At 37.3% G+C, this 18228-nt stretch overlaps 1 protein-coding gene across 1 annotated transcript; it reads left to right on the top strand.

The window, feature by feature from the left end:
* The first annotated feature begins 4627 nt into the window (after positions 1–4627).
* LOC134001213 (NACHT, LRR and PYD domains-containing protein 12-like) lies at positions 4628–18020 on the top strand. Its single transcript, XM_062440782.1, has 10 exons — positions 4628–4898; positions 8290–9286; positions 9380–9660; positions 9727–10195; positions 11128–11298; positions 11580–11753; positions 12983–13156; positions 13914–14087; positions 16543–16716; positions 17744–18020. The coding sequence occupies exons 1-10, from the start codon at positions 4628–4630 to the stop codon at positions 17754–17756; spliced, it is 2898 nt and encodes a 965-aa protein (XP_062296766.1). The 3' UTR covers positions 17757–18020.
* The last annotated feature ends 208 nt before the right edge of the window (positions 18021–18228 follow it).

The following is an 18228-nucleotide window of genomic DNA, read 5'->3' as shown; positions in this document are numbered from 1 at the left end:
GGGCAGAAGGTCTGAGGCAGGTGAGTGTTAATGTCAGTGAAAATAATGATTAGTTATTATTGATCAAGCTGCTGATTATTTTTCAGATTGTTTGTTTGGTTGATTAAACTTTGTCAGAAAATAGATTAGCTCCTGTCCTCCGCCGACAACTCATAACATTAACTTACATACACTCTCCGTGGAAGTTTAATTAATGTCGTAAGTAGTCGATACTCCTACACAGTCAAAGTTACACAAACATACGCAGGTCTAAACCGCACCGAAGCTAGACAAAGGAACAACATGGGGGATATCCTCGCAGAAAGTTCCAAAGATGAGCACGACTCTGAATATAGTGGCGAGTGATTAAGTCGGACACAACAGAACTCAAAAACGCAGTAAGTGCTTTGCAAACCAGGCTCGAAGAGGCGGAAAATCAATTGCTGATGTGGAGAATAGAAACACTACCATGAGCAATGAAAACAAAGTGTTAAGACAGAGAGTGGAGCAACGTGTTGATGACCAAGAAAACCGAGGGAGACGTAAACACATTAAACTGATTGGACTGAAAGAAGGAAAAGAAACGGGGAATGCAATGAACGACTACATAAAGAACACACTTAACGAAGGATTGGGGCTACAGGGGGACGAATATGAGATCGAGAGGAGCCACAGAAGTGGGGGACCCAGGCCAGGTGACAACCAACCACCGCGGGTAAAAGGCTACTGGAGAGATTTCTACGCTACACGGCTCGGCAGAAAGTTTTGACAGCCGCGAAAAAAGAGACAGGAGTACGGTGGGAGGACTGAACTCTCTCAATCGATGAAGATATGATCAAGGAGCGCTCCGACCTACGAAGGCAGTTCTCCTCAATTCTGAAAGCTCTGTGGGATCATCAGGTGAAACACACACCCGGTGTGTCAGATCAACTGGTGGCTGAAGGGGAAGAGACTGAGCTTTACCGACCCAAAAGGTCTTTGTTCGGGAAAACATTCAAAGCACGGAGAACGACTGACTGTATGACGTGAATATGAGGGAGAGTGGAACTTTATTTTGAAGGCTGGGCGGAGACGGAGATTCTGGGGCGCTGCTGTAACCGGATGGTTGGTGAGAGGAGGAGAAGGTACCGTCTATAGGACGTCCTACACGGACCAGAATCATGTTGAGCCCAAGGCCTACTACACTGTCATGTTTTTTTTTTAAAGACAGTGTTTTTTGATTTATTGTTATTTTGTATTGTACATGTCCCTGTTCTGGGACACTGGTTTTGGAGGCATTTTCATTTTATTTTCATGATGGCAGGAGTAAGGCATTAATATGTGGGGAAGTAGCGAGGGACAGTGTTATGGAAGAGGGTAAAATGAGACCAAGGTTTATACTTTTTGGAAGTAATGAGTAGTGGACATATCAATATGGTGACATGGAATATTAATGGCTGTAGCACACCAATTAAACGCAAAAAAATACTCACTTATCTTAAATCTAAAGACACAGATATTGCATATATTCAGGAAACACATTTCAGGGACCAAGACGAAGATGAAACGTGATTGGGTCGGTCATGTCTTTCATAACTCAGTATCAAGTAAGAGTTGTGGAGTTGTTATCCTCATCAACAAAAAACTGAATTTTGTTATATTAAATCAATTTAAGGACTCTCATGGATGGATTCTAGTTGTTGAAGCACTTATTAATGGAGTTAAAGTCGTACTTTGCAACTTATATGCACCAAACAAAGAAAACACATCATTCTTTCATGAGGTGAATAAAATATTGGGCGATACAGATGGTCAGATCATTTTAGGGGGAGATTTCAATCAAACATTAGATGATCATTTGGATCTCAGTAATGTCAGAACAGGGACATCCCCCAGAGACAGAGCAGCTTTAGATACTTTACAGGAAGAACTTGGTCTGGTAGATATTTGGAGACTCATAAATCCGAAAGAACAGGAATACACATTTTATTCTCACTCTCATAGATCCTACTCACGAATAGATTTTTTCTTGGTTGTCAGCTCACTTGTTGACCTGGTAATAGACTATAGGAGTTATAGCAATAACAGATCATGCACCGGTCGAATTACGTATACATTTACATTCTACTAAAGGTAATGTTGGGAGGTGGAGACTAAATACAAGTTTGTTGCAGGATGAACAGGTTGCTACATTGGGGTGTTTTTAGATAATAATAGAGGAACAACAGAAAGATTAGCTACTGTTTGGGATGCACTCAAGGCGTACATCAGGGGGAAATGTATAGCTTACGGCTCATGGAAGAAAAGGACAATAAAGAAAAAGGATTGGAATTGGAAAAAGAAATAGGTAAATTGGAGAAGCAACTTGTTCAACAATACAATGAAGAATACTTCAGAAAAATCTGTAAACTAAAATTCTAATTAAATGAAATATACAATAAAAAGGCAGAGTATTCACTATTTAGCCTCAAAACAAATTTTTATGAAAATGGTGAAAAAACTGGACGATTATTGGCAAGACAATTAAAACGCCTGTATTCAAATAACACTATTACAACAATTAGAAAAGATGACAAACTATTCACATCAGCTAAAAAAACAAAAAAAAACTTTTATGAAGATTTGTAATACGACTACATGTTCGGCTAGTAATGAAGACTTGAACTCTTTCTTCCAGAAGGTAAAGCTACCACAACTATCTTCAGAGGAAAAGGATAGTTTGGATGCTCTCATAACGGAAGCTGAAGTTAGAACCACAAGTCACCTGGTATAGATGGTTTCCCGGTGGAGTACTATAAGAAATATGTTGATATTCTTTGTCCATTTCTCACAGAGGTTTTCCATGAAGCGTTTCAATATGGCTCACTCCCAGAAAGTCTTAACCAGGCCATTATATCACTGATACCAAAGAAAGATAAGGATTCAACGGACCCAGCCAATTATAGACCTATAAGCCTAATAAATGTTGATTGTAAAATATTATCCAAGACATTAGCACTAAGATTAGATCAGGTTCTACCCAAAATTATTCACAAAGACCAAGTTGGATTTATAAAACATAGATCTTCATCTGATAACATGAGGAGACTGTTGCATTTAATTTGGATGAACAGAAACTAACCCCCACCCTGTTTCAGCCTTTTAACTTAATTATAAGCATTTGATAGGGTGGAATGGGCTTATTTATTTGCGACTCTTTCAAAATTTGGATTTGGCGACGGTTTCTGCAGGTGGATAAAAGTCTTTTATTCCAGCCGTAAAGCTGCAGTCTTTACTAACGGGATAATATCTCAGTTTTTCAGTATAACCAGGTCAACTACACAGGGGTGTAGTCTAAGTCCACTATTGTTCACAATTGTCTTGGAACCATTGACCACGTCGATTAGAGCAGAGTCGAGACAGCTGTGACTACCTATCAGCATCATTAAGCAACAGAATGAAAGAGTGAGATATTACAGGAGGACATTCACTTGTTTCTCTTTTATTGGAGTATTTGATCAAGTTCATATCCTTGAATGAAAACAGAATCAGCAGACTGATATCTTGGTTTTTGGAGTATTGCTGGATTACTGATCATTTCATTGACCGTTTTGAGTTCAACAGATTGATTTAACAATATTTCAACTTTTAAATTATGATTAAATCACAGATCACTAGCACTAACGAACCAATCAAAACATGTGAAGACACCAGAGTTCACTGAACCACAAACAGGTGAGTTGTGAAAGAAAAAGACTGTTTGTTATTTTGTTGTTTGAGATTGAACTTTTATTCTCAACATATCAGCCATTAAAAATGTAAATTTTAACAGGTACATTTTCTTTTCTTTTTTTTTCCTTTTTAAAAAAACATTTTATTGCCAAAGAACATAAACATACAATACGAAGGGGGGGGGGGGGGGGGGGACTGCATTAAACATACAGACAATATTTACATGTGAAAAAAATACTATAAAATGTAAAATATATAAATAATAATAATAATAATAAAAGTGATAATCCGAAGTAATAAGTGTTGTATTTATGGATTTTCTTGTTTTCCAGTTCATATGGATGTTTTGGGGTTTTTTTTGCAATAGTTAGGGCTATAAGGAGTTAAGTTATTATTTGTGCTTATTGATGTAATATCTCCTAGCAAGCAAACTGCAGGTGAATCTGTACAGTGTGAACAAATTTCTGATTGAAATCTTGAACATCCTCTGGCCAGTGTAATGAGTTCTGTGTAGGATATTGTGATTGGATAAACTGTGTATTGGAATTACTGCTCATGTAAAAATGTTTACAAATCCGGGGGTCAAAATTGGGTGTTGTATATGAATGACACAATCTTGCTCCCAGTGATTTATGGGTAGGAATATTTATGTATCAAATCTATTAATAATATTGTTTATTTTGGATTGTAGTTTTTTTCTTGATTTGATATTTATTAATTCTGTAATGAAAGGAGTTCTAAATCAGCATTTAATATGGAACAGATTCTGAGTAGACTTGCGGTGAGATGTTTTTACTGAAGATCCTCTTGAGCTTCTCTGAGACTTAAATGACTGCAGCCAAACTGGTTTTCAAATGAGTCAGATCCAGTACAAACACATAGTGAGTTTCTATTGGCAGACTGACAGAAACACAACTGTCATCCTATCAATGTTTTCTGATTTTACCAGAGAGCCAAGATGGCGAAGTTGGACCTCCTCAACATTCTGGATGATTTAAAAGACGACGAATTTAAGAACTTCAAGTGGTGCCTGATGGATGAAAAGGTGGGTGACATCAAACCCATCAAAAAGAAGGATCTGTCAAAGGCAGAGACGCGGGATGTGGTGGATCTGATGGTGCAGAAATATGGATTTGCTGGAGCTGTGGAGGTGATGAAGAGCGTTTTAAAGAAGATCAACAGGAATGATCTGGTGGAGGAGTTGTCAAACATCGGCTCAGGAGCAGAAGGTCAGTCACAGGAAGAGACAAACATGACATCACATCCAGACAGCAGATCTGTGAGGAGAAACAGTCCAAACAGTGAGTATTTGGACATTCAACACATTTTTGTTCTTTGGGGGTTTGTTTCAGTACATTTAATTAAAAATAAAATAATTGATATTATATTCAAGTATCAGCTTTAATTTGTAGATTGACGTAAAACTACTATGTCAATGTTGTCTAGGATATATTCACCTTTAGACCTTTTCACAGACAGGGCCTGATTTACTAAAGGTCTGCATGTGTAAAAACTTACAAACTTGACATCAACCGCAAAAAATGTGCAGCTGATCTACTAACGCAGCGCACTGAGGTTTGCGTCTTTCAAATGTGGAAGATAATACCCGCTGTCCATTTAGTACGTTTACCATAATGAATGTAATATTAGTAGTTTACAGTAATGAATGTAATATCAGTAGTTTACCGTAATGAAGGTAATATTAGTAGTTTACCGTAATGAATGTAATATTAGCAGTTTACCGTAATGAATGTAATATTAGTAGTTTACCGTAATGAATGTAATATTAGTAGTTTACCGTAATGAATGTAATATTAGCAGTTTACCGTAATGACTGTAATATTAGTAGTTTACAGTAATGAATGTAATATTAGTAGTTTACAGTAATTAATGTAATATTAGCAGTTTACCGTAATGAATGTAATATTAGTAGTTTACCATAATGAATGTAATATCAGTAGTTTACCGTAATGAATGTAATATTAGCAGTTTACCGTAATGACTGTAATATTAGTAGTTTACCGTAATGAATGTAATATTAGCAGTTTACCGTAATTAATGTAATATTAGTAGTTTACCGTAATGACTGTAATATTAGTAGTTTACCGTAATGAATGTAATATCAGTAGTTTACCGTAATGAATGTAATATTAGTAGTTTACCGTAATGAATGTAATATTAGTAGTTTACCGTAATGACTGTAATATTAGTAGTTTACCGTAATGAATGTAATATTAGTAGTTTACCGTAATGAATGTAATATTAGTAGTTTACCTTAATGAATGTAATATTAGTAGTTTACCGTAATGAATGTAATATCAGTAGTTTACCGTAATTAATGTAATATTAGTAGTTTACCGTAATTAATGTAATATTAGTAGTTTACAGTAATTAATGTAATATTAGTAGTTTACCGTAATGAATGTAATATTAGTAGTTTACCGTAATGACTGTAATATTAGTAGTTTACAGTAATGAATGTAATATTAGCAGTTTACCGTAATTAATGTAATATTAGTAGTTTACCGTAATTAATGTAATATTAGTAGTTTACCATAATGACTGTAATATTAGTAGTTTACCTTAATGAATGTAATATTAGTAGTTTACAGTAATTAATGTAATATTAGTAGTTTACCGTAATGAATGTAATATTAGTAGTTTACCGTAATTAATGTAATATTAGTACGTTTACCATGATGAATGTAATATTAGTAGTTTACCGTAATTAATGTAATATTAGTAGTTTACCGTAATTAATGTAATATTAGTAGTTTACCATAATGACTGTAATATTAGTAGTTTACAGTAATGAATGTAATATTAGTAGTTTACAGTAATTAATGTAATATTAGCAGTTTACCGTAATGACTGTAATATTAGTAGTTTACAGTAATGAATGTAATATCAGTAGTTTACCATAATGAATGTAATATTAGTAGTTTACCGTAATGACTGTAATATTAGTAGTTTACAGTAATGAATGTAATATCAGTAGTTTACCATAATGACTGTAATATTAGTAGTTTACCGTAATTAATGTAATATTAGTAGTTTACCGTAATGACTGTAATATTAGTAGTTTACCGTAATGACTGTAATATGAGGTGTTTTAACCCCAGTGTGCAAAATACAGGGAGGAGAAAATGCAAACATGTTATTTAGCACACACATTGTGATTTAGCAAACCTGAAGGTAATGTTGCTGACGGTAACTTCGTCTATAAATAAAACCTTTGAATGACAGGTATTAACCGGCTGTTACTATGGAGACGAGGAGACACAATGACAGAATACACACAGGACGGAGTTTTTCCACCTGTGTTAATATTTGTGGTTTTACTAACATTGACTTTGTCACTAATACTCTCCCATATGTGGGTTTTTCTGGTAATATTAGTTGTTGTTATAACTCAATATATTAGTTAACCTCTTCCACTAGAACCTGATCACATTTCATTTTGTGCTTGCAGCTTTCTGTTCGTCCAAACTCTCCATTAAGACACAAAACCCTCATTTAAATACTGCTGTCTGCACCTGTTGCACCTGTTTTCATTTACACAGTTATTATTAGTAGATCACCTGCAAAACGCACAATAACTAAATGCTAACTATTGCACTGTGCACGCAATATAGTACCCTTTATTTGGGATCTTAGTAAATTAGGCCCATAGTGCCTTAATTGCAGTGGCTCAAAAGTAATGTGACAGATACACATGAAGTCAGACTAAACGATCAAAGAACAGACATAACTACACAAACTGATGGCTATGATAAATCTGGTGATATGTCCTCCACTGATCAACAGACACCAACAGCTCTAAGAAATTCAGTACTAACTGGAGGCTGATTTAACACTGTGGGTAATTTGGGGGCCGTCATTGGATAATTGAAATATTGCAGATGCAACTGTGGAAAACATGAATGAACTCTTGTAAAGTGGGCAGTGATGTCATTCTGACAGGTGGTCCTACAAAGTAAGTGTTATTGGTTACTACAATCAGAGTTGTGGATCATATATTTATTTATTTATTTATTTATTTATTTATTTATTTATTTATTTATTTATTTATTTATTTATTTATTTATTTATTTATTTATTTATTTATTTATTTATTATATATTATATATATTTATTTCCCAGTTTCTCTGCACTGTAAACATGAAACATACTGAACAAAAGAGTGTCAATCAGGAAAGTGGTGCATATGAATGATTGTAATATATCCTTGTATTAAAAAACTAAAACTAACTAAAACTGACACTAACACTTAACATTTTACTGTTTGATGAATTCAGACACATTCACATTGTGAGGAAAAGTTGTGACTCAGACACACAGAGCAAAACAGAACAGAAAGTCCAGACTAACACACATCTTCTATCACTAATACTGATAAAATAAAAAAGGCACAGTCTGAGTATAAGGTCAATGTAGAGAAGACATCTGATCATTGATTTGTTGCTTGTACACACAGATTTACAGTAACCAGGTTACTGCTGTGCATGTTAACACATTCTCTGATTACACATTTAACCTAGTTACTCTGAGTAAGCTTGTTATGTAAGTTCATGTAAACACACTGATGTTCAGATCTATATTTTTCTTCTCTTTCAAAAGATGGTGATCAGCAGAATGTCCGTGATGGACATAGGATCTATCTGAGGGTGAAATGTCAACAAGTGACTGCAGTCAATGATAATGCAGAAAGACCCCTCCTCAATGATATCTACACTGAGGTCAACATCACACGGGGAAGGTGTAAAGAGGTTAATGCCCAACATGAAGTGTGGCAGCTTGAGAGAGCTTCCAAGATGGAGACTCAGGACTCCCCAATCAAGTGTCAGGATATCTTCAAAGTCTTACCCAACCAAAAGAAACACATCATCAGAGTCGTTCTGATGATCGGCGTCGCTGGCGTTGGAAAAACCTTTACGGTGCAGAAGTTCACTCTGGACTGGGCAGAGGGCTCCAAAAACCAACATATCAGTCAGCTGATTCTGCTTCCATTCAAGGAACTGAACCCAATCAAAGATGAGCAGTACAGTCTGCTCATGTTGATCCATAAATTCTATCCAACATTACAGCTCACAGCAGAGAAGCTCGCTGTCTGCAAAGTTCTGTTCATCTTTGACGGCCTGGATGAAAGCAGGCTTTCAATGGATTTCAACAACAGTGAGGTCGTGTCTGATGTCACACAGAAGTCATCAGTCAGCGTGCTGTTGACAAACCTCATCAGGGGGAAGCTGCTTCCCTCGGCTCTCATCTGGATAACTTCCCTACCTGCAGCAGCTGATCAGATCCCTTCAACATTTGTTAACAGGGTAACAGAAGTACGAGGCTTCACTGATGCCCAGAAGGAGGAGTACTTCAGGAGGAGATACAGTGATGGAAAGAAGTCCAGCAGAATCATCTCACACATCAAGACATCCAGGAGCCTCCACATCATGTGTCACATCCCAGTCTTCTGCTGGATCACTGCTACAGTTCTGGACCACATGTTGACTACACACCAGAGAGGAGAGCTGCCCAAGACCCTGACTGACATGTACTCACACTTCCTGCTGTTTCAGACAAAGAGGAAGAAGAACAAGTATGATGAGGGACGTGAGACGAGGTTATTCCCCTGCATAAAGAGAAAGAAGCAAAAGCATTCAGAAGAACAGGAGATGACTGTACTGAGTCCACAGAAGCTGACGGGGGCTGACAGGAAACTTCTTCTGAAGCTGGGGAGGCTGGCGTTTGAACAACTGGAAAAAGGAAACATGTTTTACCAAGAAGACCTGAAGCAGTGTGGTCTTGGTGTCACAGAGGCCTCGGTGTTATCAGGGGTTTGTACAGAGATCTTCAGAAAAGAACAGGGGTGCGACAAGGCTATAGTCTACAGCTTTGTTCATCTGAGCGTTCAGGAGTTTCTGGCTGCAGTCCACATGTACCACTGTTACACCAATGGGAAGGCAGGGGTACTGAAGGACTTCCTGGGAGAATCAAAACCAAAGTCTGTCCCCAAGAGTATTGCTTGTTGTTTTTGCAGAAACAATGGTGGTGATGATTATTACCCATCTCTGGATGTCTTCCTGATGAGAGCCATGGAGAAATCTCTCAGGAGTGAAAATGGCCACCTGGACCTGTTTGTCCGCTTCCTTCATGGCCTCTCTCTGGAGTCCAACCAGAGTCTCTTAGGAGACCTGCTGGGTCAGACAGACAACAGTCCAGAAACCATCCAGAGAGTCATCAACAACCTGAAGGAGATGAACAGTGAGGATGTCTCTCCTGACAGAAGCATCAACATCTTCCACTGTCTGATGGAGATGAACGACCGCTCAGTACATCAGGAGATCCAAGAGTTCCTGAAGTCAAAGAACAGATCAGAGAAGGAACTCTCTGAGATCCACTGCTCAGCTCTGGCCTACATGCTGCAGATGTCAGAAGAGGTTCTGGATGAGTTGGACCTGAAGAAGTACAACACATCAGACGAGGGACGACGGAGACTGATCCCAGCTGTGAGGAACTGCAGAAAGGCTGAGTAAGTCCAGATGTGATTAACATTATAAATCAGTGTAGATTAGAAGTTTAGTTCTTCTAATATAAATAATATAAAATTCTCATTATTGTTAAAATAGTGCTCTACTTGTTTATAGCTGCAATAAAATGTCAGTTATATTTAGTCTCAACTATTCTTGAGCTGTTATATATAATAAAAAAAGACACTGTTTTTCCTCACTATGGTTAAGAGTTTAAAATAAGATCTGTATCATTTTCCAAAGAAGTGTTCTGAAGTCAGAGAGAATTGCTTTCACCATCTTTTTAAAAAAATAGTTTCTGAGACATTTCATAGTGAGCACGGAGGATCAGCCAATCATCAAACTGATTCAGTAATGTCATCAATTCATCTTTTTATTTTAAAGAGGGAAGTGGTGTTACATGGTGTTGTTCTGAAGTCTTTCTGATATTCTGTTGGTCACAGAAAGAAACTCTCAGCTGTTTTCTCTCTTGTTGGTGTACAGAAGAGTAGTAGCAGGACGGCAGAATTCAGCCTATTTAAAGAGATCTGATACACATTAAAGCTCAATGTTATATTTTACCCTGATAACATCTTTCTGATGACATCATGGTGAAAATAATTCAACCGTATTAGTTTATTAATTAAGTTTGTGAGAATGATGATAATTTTTTGGTTTTTTTAAGCACAGTGAGAAAACCATCTTCTGAAGTGGGAGAGTACTGGTAGCTTACTGGTGAAGACATATCCAGTGTAACTGCAACGTCACCGGTTTCATTCTGGTGGTGGACCTTTTTTGCATGTCATTCTCTGTCTCTCTTGTTTCCTGTTTATCTCTCAACTGTCAATTTCTATTAAAGGAAAAAAATGAAACTGTTTCATCATCAAATGCATGAAGTAAATATAAAGTGTCCTCTTTCATGATAACATATGTTGTAATATATGTGTCATTACAGACTTTCTGACTGTAAACTCTCAGAGACTCACTGTGAAGTTTTGGTCTCAGCTCTGAAGTCCAACCCTCATCTGACACATCTGGACCTGAGTAAGAACAAACTGTCTGATTCAGCAGTGAAGCGTCTGTCTGCTGGACTGGAGAGTCCAGACTGTAGACTGAAGACTCTGATGTGAGTTCACTGACTGTAGCTTTAGAAGATTATTTTCTATATATTCAATTCAAATTCTTCAGTGAAGTTTCAAGTGTTTGTTCATAATTTTCAGGTTTTTCTGAACACAAATATGTAGAATTGAAATGTTTTCAGGAATTTAAAATCCACAGTCTTGTTGTGAGTAAAAATGACTTCCAGAGTTTAAACTAATATGAGGCTTCAGCAGTCTGAGTTAAACCTGAACACATCTGATTGGATTATAAATGGATTTTAATCTACATCATTTGTTATTTATTCAGATTGGAGCACTGCAGTTTGTCAGAGACCAGCTGTGATGATCTGGTCTCAGCTCTGAAGTCCAACCCCTCCCATCTGAGGGAGCTGGATCTGAGTGGAAACAACCTGTATGATTCAGGTGTGAAGGTTCTGTCTGCTCGACTGGAGAGTCCAAACTGTAGACTGGAGACTCTGAGGTCAGTTCACTGACTGACTGTTAATGTTGTTTTCTATATATTAATTTCAAATTCACTGAAGTTTCAAATGTTTGGTTCATAATTTTCAGGATTTGTTGAACACAAATCTGTAGAATTTAAATGTTTTCAGGAATTTAAAATCCACAGTCTTTATTACTCCCTCCAGTTAAAACAAGAACACAAGGCGTACTTGGAGATACAGGCATTTATTTTATCCATACCGTCAACATGCCGTGAGAACTGGATGAATACAAAATACAAAATTATAAATTTACAGACATAAATTCTCACAGAGAATAACAATTTACTATTAAATAGGTATGTCACAAAACTAAATAAATCTTACATAATTCTTTTAACTTGAAGACAAAGCTACTTATCTAGTGAATAATTAGCATTCAAGCTTCAGTAAGGTAACATGCAGTTATCACGTGAACTAAAATAATTACAAACATACAAATAAAAATAGACTTGCATACCTCATTGGCCGCGTGAACTAAAGGGGTAAGAAAATGGACCTTCAGCCTTATAAGTCTTCATTATAAGGCTGAAGCAACCCCTTCAATGACAATCCTCTCTGCCGAACCAAACTTTTTTCACCTGTGGTCCTACTCAGTGCGCAACCAACCAAAACAGTCCAACCCACAACGACACAAAGAACATTTGTTCCACTATTAAAATATTACACAGCTCTTTTAATAAATGTTTTATGTGTATATTCTAACTTATATTCATGTAAGCAAAATAAATATTTGTTTACCAAACAAAATTATTCTAATTTTTAACTTAAATTATTAAATGAACTTAAATTGTATGACTAACTCTGATGACAGCTACAGTCTTGTTCTGTGTAAAATTGAATTCCAGAGTTTAAACTAATATGAGGCTTCAGCAGTCTGAGTTCCACATATCAAGTAAGTATGTTTGTGTTTCTTCAGTGTTTCCTTGCTGAGCTGCAGTGGAGGGATCCAAACTCAAAGAGGGAATTTAGTTCTAAATATTCTGAAACTTTGAGTGAGGCCAATCAATTGTGAGTCTACAAGACTGTCAAAGCCTCATATTAGCTTCAGGTGAACTTATGAAGTTATTTCCTACAGTGTAGCTGTGTTAGGAAGAGACCACTTCACAGTCAGTGTGGACAGGAAGAATGATTACTGCCACCAATACCATGAACACATCTGATTGGATGATAAAATGATTTTAATCTACATCATTTGTTCTTTATTCAGATTGTGGGACTGCAGTTTGTCAGAGACCAGCTGTGCTTCTCTGGTCTCAGCTCTGAAGTCCAACCCCTCCCATCTGAGAGATCTGGATCTGAGTGAAAACAACCTGTCTGATTCAGGTGTGAAGGTTCTGTCTGCTGGACTGGAGAGTCCTAACTGTAGACTGGAGACTCTGAGGTCAGTTCACTGACTGTAGCTTTGGTAGTGTTTTTTTCTATTTATTCAATTCAAACTCTTCACTGAAATTTCAAATGTTTGGTTCATCATTTTCAGGATTAGCTGAACACAAATGTGTAGAATTTAAATGTATTCAGGAATTTCAAATCCACAGTCTTGTGAGTAAAAATGACTTCCAGAGTTTAAACTAATATGAGGCTTCAGCAGTCTGAGTTCCACATATCAAGTATGTTTGTGTTTCTTCAGTGTTTCCTTGCTGAGCTGCAGTGGAGAGATCCAAACTAAAAGAGGGAATTTAGTTCTAAATAATCTGAAACTTTGAGTCAGATAAATAAAGTTTGAGTCTACCAGACTGTCAAAGCCTCATATTAGCTTCAGCTGAATTTATGAAGTCACTATGGACAGGAGGAAGGATTACTGCCACCAATAACAAACCTACTATACTACTGAAGGTTTTAGTCCAACATGTCTGATTTCATATTGATCCTCTAATTACAGACTTGACTGAGTTCAGCAGCATTTAATGATTCAGTGTTGACATGAATATGTGTCTGAATGTTGTGTTGACATTTGGATGATGTCTGTAGAAGGCTGACATTATGATGATCCACAATAACACAATGACAAATTCACTCTGCTTATTTTAGAGAAAGGCTCCTTGATGGGGACATAGTAATGTTGAACTACACATTTAAACCCTGAACACATCTGATTGGATTATAAATGGATTTAATCTACATCATTTTTTTTTATTCAGGTTGTTTCGCTGCAGTTTGTCAGAGATCAGCTGTGCTCCTCTGGCTTCAGTTCTGAAGTCCAACTCCTCCCATCTGAGAGAGCTGGATCTGGGTAAAAATAACCTGAAGGATTCAGCAGTGAAGCATCTGTCTTCTGGACTGGAGAGTCCAAACTGTAAACTGGAGACTCTGAGGTCAGACACAATCTTTCATTACTGTGCTGAGATTAATACTGTATGATGTGATAGTTGTGGTGATACTAAACTGCAGACATAAAGCTGATATTATGCTGATCCACACTGAGTATCTTAATGGTAAAGTCTATTTTCTTCTTCAGTGGTGTAGTCCATTCACTGTGTCAAAGAAATGTTCAGATGCACATTTAAAACCTCAAATAACAAGAAACATCTGCACTGGATAATTCACTCTGAAACTCTGTTTTTCTTTTTTATATTTGACAGTTTTTAAGCTACATCTTGTTGGTTTAAGCTGTTTGGAGTTTCCATCTTCTGAACCTTATGGCTGGGGAAAAAATTGTTTTTTAAGAATTAATTGTGATTTTTGTTGGAATGATCCATGACTGATTCTTGAAATCAAGAGATCAATCTTTGCATGTGTGTCTTTACTCAGTAAACATGTGCTTTGGTTTGTGTGTATTGTGATGGAAATTTCTGTAAGGATAGACTCACAAACAAGAGAATGTCTCTGTGGATCTTTAATACACTTGCAAGCGGGCAATCAGTCACACACTCCAGTTAGGGAGTCTATAGCTGAGAATTAATTATTTCAGTTTGGCTACTTCTTAAATAGTATAGTATCACACATCAGTCACATGTCAAGACAATGAACAGATCAATCATTCTACTGAAAACATAGATTAAAACGTCCCTATGCCACCCATTGATTGGATGCGAGACTTCAGTTCCTTTTACTGATGTTTATTAACACCGTAGAACTAAAAGTGCATTCAGACAAAATAAAAAACAATGTCAGTTATTACAATCATTAGAGAAACAGCATTGCTTAGCAATGTAGCTAATACCGATAAAGGATACATGTAATACTGACCACTTTAGCCTGCTTCTCAACCAACGGCAGAGTCATTCCCCAGAGGCAATCTTCATAGTCAAAATTATGATTCTTCAACATAATCCACATTCACATAGCTGTAACAAACATCACAAAACTTGGAGTGATTATAAAAAAGATAAAAACAAATTTGCAAGGTAACACCACTGCTACAGGTGCTCTTCAGTCTTGGTGTGAAGCTTAAGGAGCTAACAGGAACTGCTTCTGGTTTGTATTATTTCAAAATAAAAGCATTAATTTCAAAATAAATTCAAAAAACAGCTGCAATTATAGTCAGAGAGACATTGGGCGTCACCAGTTTTCTTATCTTGACCCCGACCTTTCAACAAATGTCAACTGCAGCTTAATGGTTTAATGGCTTAATTCTGCCATGACATTATGCAGTGGTTACATGAAGCAACGCATTAGTTCATGCTGGACACGGAAGTCATACGCCCCAGCTGTAATCAGCTGACAGCCACTGATTGAATCAGCACCTTATCAGTCACACACCAATCACAGCCGTTCTCACCACAAGGCGATCCCTTTAAATATGACTCCCATCTACACTGTTTGTCACAATTCCCGCTCCTTGTTTTTAGCTCAGCATGCTCCTGGTTAATCCAGGAAGCATCTTAGAGTGGAGCCTTCAACGCCAAGTAAAACTGTATTCCATTTGTTGCAATAAATTATTTGATCTATGACGAGAGTGTTCTTGACTGAATTGTTGTAAATTGTTCAGATAGAGCAGCAAGTGTGTAACATGTCGAGTTTGTCGATATCGAGTTACAATGTGCACACAAATCTTATTTTAAGTTCAAAAACTTAAGATCCTAGCTGCTATATTAGCAGACTTTAGTTACAACAGCCCTGTAAACTGTGATGTGAATAGTTTCAGTCTTTGGTCCCGCTGTAGTTTACAGGACTGTGGTAACTCAGGTTGGTCAGCTTACTCTGGCTGTCTTGTAGATGATCTATGGATCACATCTACAAGAGGAACAGACTGAAAAAAGACTGATCTGAACTCTCAGTTTGTGTTTTTTAATCTTACCTCTGACTATGAGATGTAAAACTGTGGAAGTGAACTGAACAGTGATCATATTCTACTGTATTCAGTCTGTCTCTACCTGCCGGGGAGCTAACAGCAGCCAGCAGCTGTCTGCAGTATCAGACTGATGTCAACACAAATACAAACTCTGCAGATTTATTAACTTTCAGTTTCTGCTGTCTGTGGCCTAAAATGTATACAGATCATGTTTTAGTCTTAGTATTTTTATTTGTGTTTGTCTGCCCATCATTAGTTTGTATAGATGTATTCAGTGGTGCAGCTGCAGAGTTTAAGAGGTGAAGTCATTACGTCTTTATTGAGGTAGCAGCATGTTGTCTTTAGTATTAATGAAATCTCTTTTTCACTGTTTGTGCTGAAACGTATTTAACCTGCATCCTGTTGGATACAGCTTTTTTGGTTTCCATCTTCTGAAATTCATTCTAAACCATCTTCAACTCTGAACAAATAATGAAACATTGAATGATTTCAAGCATGAACTTCTTCTAAAGTGATATAATTTATTCTTTATTCAGATTGATATCCTGCAATTTGTCAGAGATCAGCTGTGATTATCTGACCTCAGCTCTGAAGTCCAACTCCTCCCATCTCAGAGAGCTGGATCTGAGTGGAAACAACCTGAAGGAATCAGACGTGAAGCAGCTGATTGATCTTCAGGAGAGTCCAGACTGCAGACTGGAGACTCTGAGGTCAGTAGAGAGTTGGAGTCAGTCTGTGCTGGTTTCAGCAGTTCAGTATTAAACACAGTCAGTATCAAAGCAAAGATCCAGTATTTCCTGGTGAACCTTCTCAGTGCTGCTTTCCTCAGTGAAGCTGTGAGAGGAGAATGGTGACAGGCTTCAGGATTGGACAGAAAGACAGAGAGAGAGAACAGTCAGCCAATCAGATGAGCCAGAAGCTTGTTGCGATCATGTGTTTGAGTTGATGTGAAGACGACTGTTGTTGTTGTGTTGATGTCTGCAGGAAATAAAGCTGGATTACAGCTGACAGCCTTACAAGATGTATAGAGACAGTGGTCCTCATCATCAAACTGTCACACCATCAAATCTGATCTCAAAGTGTTTGTTCTCTCATTTCAACACTAAACTATTGATCAGTTCATCTTTGTCAGAGCTCTAAGATCAGTCTGACTGCAGCCTGCAAATCACTGGCTCTGATTTCACACAAGCATCATTACGTTTAGTAACCATGTGGTCTTTATACAGACCAGAACCTCTGCTGAAGTCCAGGAATCACAGCAGCTGTTTAGCTGAGAGCTCTGACTGATTGTCATGTGATGATTTAACAGCAGAAAACATCTTGAAATCCCCAGAGACTCTGTAGCTTTAAACTTTGATAAGAGTTGACATGTATCAGCAGTAAATCCATCAGTAAACTGATGAGTGAATGTCTCTGTTTCTGCAGTAATGATGTGTTCATGACTCTCAGCACTTTATTTCCTCTGTGTACTTGAGTGAAGTCTGCAGAGGAAATACACTTGATAGTAAAAGTGTGTGCAGGTGTGTGAGCTTGGAGCTCAGTGTGTTCACTCCAACATGTTAACATGAGAGCTGAAAGGAAGCAAGCTACGCTGCACAGCTGTTCCACTTCTGGTCTGAACAGGACTGAAGTCCCTGCTGCTCTTTATACTGGATGTGCTGCATCACTGACTGACAGCTGATGAAGTGAGTCTCACTAAACACTCATTTATATCCTCTGTTCTTCTTCTCTCATCAGATGGGAGGATTGATCTCTGTCAGAGTGAGAGTGAACATCCAGGAGTGTTGAGAGAGGATCAGCTGGATCCTGATGATCCATCTGGAGTCTGGATCTGGATTTTGTCGTCTTCACTTAAGTCTCTTAACTGACTACAAACTGAACAGTTATCTCTGGATTTAGCTGAAGTCAGCACTTTACAGATTAGTTCTACATGAGCTGTTTGATGCAGAAAAGATAAAAACAGGTGTTATAAGTCAGACTGTGAGCCTGGACTCATATTTATCAAGTGTCTCAGAATCACACTGTCATTTGGTATATTATGTGTATAGGCAGGTAACTTAACAAGGTTGTGGAACAAAACTGTGAAGCCTGTTTGTTTTATGATTTGATTGATTAGTTTTAAAGGCTCCATGTGGTTTCAGATGACATTTCAAAGTGTCTCTGTGTGTAAATGTTAAAGGTAAATGTATCTACGATCTGCATGAATGTTTTTCTCTAACTTC

Source organism: Scomber scombrus, chromosome 19 (assembly GCF_963691925.1).
Source record: "Scomber scombrus chromosome 19, fScoSco1.1, whole genome shotgun sequence".
Lineage (NCBI taxonomy): Eukaryota > Metazoa > Chordata > Actinopteri > Scombriformes > Scombridae > Scomber > Scomber scombrus.
Note: the sequence above shows the minus strand (reverse complement) of the source record. Positions and strands in the feature narration are given on the sequence as shown.